The sequence below is a fragment of the Molothrus aeneus genome, chromosome 28 (genome assembly GCF_037042795.1).
Source record: "Molothrus aeneus isolate 106 chromosome 28, BPBGC_Maene_1.0, whole genome shotgun sequence".
NCBI lineage: Eukaryota > Metazoa > Chordata > Aves > Passeriformes > Icteridae > Molothrus > Molothrus aeneus.
The window spans coordinates 4,023,823-4,028,751 of NC_089673.1; the positions used below are offsets into that span (position 1 = coordinate 4,023,823).

Sequence of the window (4,929 nt, forward strand, 5' to 3'; positions counted from 1 at the left end):
GGGGCCGCACCGCCGGGAGCAGCGGGCGGCTGCTCGGGGAGCGCAGCAGCGGCGGCGGCGGCTGGACCGGAGCGCTGCGGGATGGAGCCCGCAGGCCTCACCCTGAAGCTGCTGCTGGTCGGGGACAGCGGCGTGGGCAAGACCAGGTGCTGGAGCGGCCCGCGGGGGTGCCCCGAGCGCAGCCCCGGGCTGAGGCCGCGCTCTCTGTCCCCACAGCCTCCTGCGGAGGTTCACGGACGGCGCCTTCGAGCCGCGCCTCACACCCACCGTCGGTGAGCCCGGGGTCCGCCCGCCGGGAGCTGGGCTCGTTCCTGCTGGGCTCGTTCTTGCTGGGCTCCTTCTTGCGGGGCTCGTTCTTGCCGGGCATTTTCTTACCGGGCTCGTTCCTGCTTGGGCTCACTCCTGCCGGGCTCCTTCTTGCTGGGCTTGTTCTTTTTGGGGTCCGGAGCCGGGATCGTGCGAATGCGAGGGCTGCCACGGCGGGCATTCGGTAGTTGCTTCTGACGAGCCTCTCCTTCTGACTTTGAGCCTCCCTTTCTAACTTTCAGGTATTGATTTTAAAGTGAAGAAAATGCTGGTGGAGGGCCGTGCAGTACAGCTGGCCATATGGGTAGGTTTTGTTCCAGACAGGTGGGGACGTGTTGGGTTTTGAGAGGTGCACAAGCTTCAAGAGCTCCTTTTTGTGGTTTCCTCGCTTCCTTCCTGCTCCTCCTCTCTCTTTGCTGAAGTCTTCCTCATGTTGAGATTTCATGAGTGTCGTGATGGTACAGCAGGAGCTGCAAACAAACAAAACCACTTCTAAAGGCTTCCTTAGTCAAGGTTTGGGACTTCCTTCCTTTTCATGTTTTCCTTACTCCTCAGGATTTAAAATTTTAAATTTCCTTATCTTGTTTAGTTTAAAATACCTTTTTTTTTTGTTCTAAATGTATTTGATGTTGTGTGTTTGGGGTTATTTTCCCCCTCCTTCTGCAGGATACAGCAGGACAGGAGCGTTTCAGAACAGTGACTCCCAGTTACTACAGAGGAGCTCAAGGGGTTGTTTTAGGTATGAAATAAATGGAAGAAAAGCATGATGACAGAAATTGTGGGCTTTATTTCTCCTAAATGTGCATGTCCTTGCAAAAGGAAGTTATCCAAGAGAATCTAAGGAATAATTCTGGCTCAAACACTGGGTATGCAAAACCACAGGCAGGAAATGTTGCTGCTTCAAAATATTTTAAATTAAAAAGGCAGAGATGTCATGCTGCAAGTTGTTGAGTGGATGAATTATTAGCTTTGTAGCTATCACATGGGTGGTTTTCTGGTAATAAGGCTAATCAGGGGTTGTGTTGTGTTCTTTTCCCCATTATGTTTTTACTTCTTTTTTTCCCCAGAAACTATTGATGTGATTGTTGTGATTATGGTAAGACTTGAGGTTTGTACACAGACAAAGCCCCTTCAGAGTGACAACAGCAATTAGAAAACAAAGGGGTTCTTCCTTTCAGGATTTGTGAAGGCTAACCTTAACTCTGCTCTACAAAATATTCTTTCTATGATTTTTAAACCTTGGTGATTTATGTAAATGCAATTATTAAGTTACCAGTACCCAAAAGTAGCTTTGAACTCAGTCCATCTTTTAGCAGCAGCATGTGCATGTACTTATACATAAAATTAGCTGACAAAATACCTACTGAAAAATATTCTGTGTGGCCCAATTCAGCACTACCAACAGGTGGAATATTTCTGTTGGGTAAATCTGATTTTTCCTCCAGAGGTGCCTGTGGTCTGTAATGCTGAGGGAGCACAGCCCAGTGAGTTCCAGCTCTGGGAGCAGTGTGAGGCTGATGCCTCTTTCTGTAGTTCCCTAGCACCTTTTGTTTTTTCCGGGCAGCAGTTAGGAAGTGTGGATGGACCAAGTTCTGTCACAATGAAGGAAACGTTGTCCAAGGCTCTACAGCTGTTGAGCTCCTTTTCCTCTGTTCTCAGTGTATGATGTTACAAGAAAAGCCACTTTCACAGGACTGGGAAGGTGGCTGAATGAGCTGGAGATGCACACCACATCCAGCAGCACTGTGAAGATGTTGGTTGGCAATAAAACTGATAAGGTCAGTTTGGGAATGCATCCTTTTCCCTTCTCCCCTGGGTTATTTGTTCATCACAGGGTGTAAATGTGAGGTGAGTGCTGTAGGTAACACAGCCAGCCTGGCAGTGAGCTACAGAGTGGGAAAATCCAGTTGATTAATACATACCACATTTTTTCCTTTCAACAAAACGTCATTTTTGAGGTTTTGTTCTCATTTCAGTGCTGCTTTTCTGGGTATTTTTGAGTGTAGCTTGTTTCAGTTGTGTTCTTCATCTGTCCCTGCAGCCTGACCGTGAAGTGGAGAGAAAAGAAGGGCTGCAGCTTGCCAGGAAACACTCACTGCTTTTCATAGGTATGAACCTCTGGGACAAAACCTTAAACATTCAAATATTTATTTTGGGATTGCCAAGCATGAATGTACAATTGTATTTCAGGTTGATGGGTTGTTAAACCTTTTTTTTTAAATACCTAGTTAATATGGGGTCCTTTTGCTGTAATTCCTGTGCAGGGATGTAGTTTTCAGTTTCTGCATTGGCCAGAAGCATTTTTCTCTGAAACAGATTTACTGCATACACTGTACAGGCATGAATTTTATATTCTCTTGAAACTAGGAGGGTTTTTTAATTCAGAGCCCAGAAGACTGAATTTTTCCTCCTTACTGGTGTCTGCAAGGACCTTGCCTGATCTTTCATTTCCAAGTTTCTGTTGCAGCTACATAAAAGACAATATTCTTAGAGCAACAATAAAATGTGCAATGTGAAGCTACAAAGGTGGGAGTTTCTAAAGGGAAAGTTTCTTGAAAAGATTTCTGGGAGAAATTCAAACACATAGAGGACAACATGCAATTCTTTCTCAGCTTTGTTATGGAATAATTATCTTCTACATTTACTGTCACAAGCTGAGAACAATTTCTTTTTCTCCATTATGGAGAAAATGGGGAACTGTGGATTTCTTTTTGGTGGAAAAATGTGAGACTTCAGACTGGGATGTATTTCTGTTTATCCTATTCAACTGAAGTGTACATTTAAGAGAGACAGGAGAGGAGGTTCAGTCATTAAAAAACTCCCATCTTCTCTCTGCTCCTAAAATAAAGTTTTCTAAGTGGAATATACTCCCTGCAAATGAGATAAAATCTTTTTCCCCCTTCCTCCAGAGACCAGTGCCAAGACACAGGATGGAGTGCACCATGCCTTTGAGGAGCTGGTGATAAAGATCCTGCAGACTCCAGATCTCTGGGATAAGGGCACAGGGAAAAAGGGAGTGCAGCTCCTGGAATCTTCAGCACAGCAGCATAAAGGGTTATGTGGTGCCTACTGTGCACTTATTTAAATGTACAGCTGGCTGTTCTGCCTGACTGGAGGAAATGAAAAAATGGGGTGGGATGGGATTCCAAGCACCAATCTGTGCCATCAGTTGTGCAGATCCAAACCACAAACTCATTAACAAAATACATTTTTTATTCATTAACAAAATACAGTTTCTCCTTCCCTTTTGCACAACTGCTGCCTACAGGTATTTTTCTGGTAGCTCTCAGATTTTTCACTATTAAATCATAGTGCTGCTATGAGAATTGTGCTTTTGCTGTATGACATTCAACGTGGGCTTTTGCTAGAATTCCTGCCTCAGCATAAATTAATTGGAATTCAATTCTGGAATATGATTGAGAAGTTTCTCTTCCCTTGGATGGCATGGGAGGCTTTGAAGCACCCAAGTTACCTCCATGTAGTTACTCAGCAGGAGTTAGATCAGTGGCCACAGTTTCCTGATTTTGGATGGTTTTAAAAAGTCAAAATTGCTACATGTCCCCGGACAGTGAGCTGAGTTCTGGTTAATTAAAGCTGTTAATTAAAGCTGTGATGAAGAGGATGTGTCATGTAACACTTGTCAGGGAAAGTGCAGGACACTGTGGTGGCTGCTGTTCTCTTTGCACTGAGGATCAGGGATGAGATGCACTCCTCATTTTGGGCTGTGGTTTTGCAGTCACTGAGAGTCTCTGCAAACCCTTGTCCTCTTCCAGCAACCACAGATAAAACTGGAGATTTTATCAGAGTTGATAAAAACGTTATCAGAAATTGATAAAACTCAATTTCACAGAAAATGTGCTGCCTATGGGAGACTTTGCACTTGGGTGAGTCTGTCACCAGCCCCACTATGAAGTTACCCTTTTGTCTTTTACACTCTTAATGGCAATATTGTATTTTTGCTAACTTACTTACATTAAAATAACTGAAAATTTCAGATGTAACTTGTGCCTTGCTTCTGTTAATGCACATTTCTACTATTAGACTATGTTAGATCATAAGCACACATACAGCTTTATTTACTGCTAGTCATGCAAAATATTTTAAGATGTTATGATAAGCTTTAAATAAATTCTGACCCTTATATTTTAACTTAAATCTGAATCTTCTAAATACGTTCATGTCTTTCAGACTCTAAAAATCTGTTTGTAACCTGAAATACAGAGCTAGAGTGAGATCAATCTGGCCATTTATTATTTTCATAAAACGATTTAGTTTGAAATGCTGTTACTGAAATAGTTTTAAAAATATTTCCCTCAGTTTTTCATAGGATCAAGGAACATCTGTCATGAATTGCCTCTCTAAGAAACCTTTTTGGTAGCACATGGTTGCACAGCTGACAAAACCCACTGCATGTGGAGGAGTCCTCAGCGTTTTTTGAGGTCACCAAGCTGCAGCACTGACAAGTGCAGGGAAAAATTCTTGTTTTTGTAGAAGTGGGAACAGAACCTCAATGCCCATGGGCAGGACCACACATGAAAGTTCTCATCTGGAGAGGATGGATGGGGGTGATTCTTCTCCACAACTTTTTGGGCTTGACATAATGTAGATTCAGTGACACTGGTA

General features: G+C 43.5%; 1 protein-coding gene across 1 annotated transcript; it reads left to right on the forward strand.

Moving 5' to 3' along the window:
• The first annotated feature begins 15 nt into the window (after positions 1–15).
• Positions 16–4,461, forward strand: LOC136567342 (ras-related protein Rab-18-B-like). The gene is made up of 7 exons (XM_066566930.1): positions 16–146; positions 217–272; positions 549–610; positions 973–1,045; positions 1,966–2,084; positions 2,348–2,414; positions 3,216–4,461. The coding sequence occupies exons 1-7, from the start codon at positions 82–84 to the stop codon at positions 3,389–3,391; spliced, it is 618 nt and encodes a 205-aa protein (XP_066423027.1). The 5' UTR covers positions 16–81; the 3' UTR covers positions 3,392–4,461.
• The last annotated feature ends 468 nt before the right edge of the window (positions 4,462–4,929 follow it).

What these genes read in the sequence shown, in the direction of transcription:
- LOC136567342 (XM_066566930.1), top strand. Translation starts at nt 82, where the DNA reads ATGGAGCCCGCAGGCCTCACCCTGAAGCTGCTGCTGGTCGGGGACAGC. An exon ending in GCGCCTCACACCCACCGTCG is followed by an intron (nt 273 to 548) that starts GTGAGCCCGGGG and finishes TCTAACTTTCAG; the next exon opens with GTATTGATTTTAAAGTGAAG. An exon ending in CAGTACAGCTGGCCATATGG is followed by an intron (nt 611 to 972) that starts GTAGGTTTTGTT and finishes CTCCTTCTGCAG; the next exon opens with GATACAGCAGGACAGGAGCG.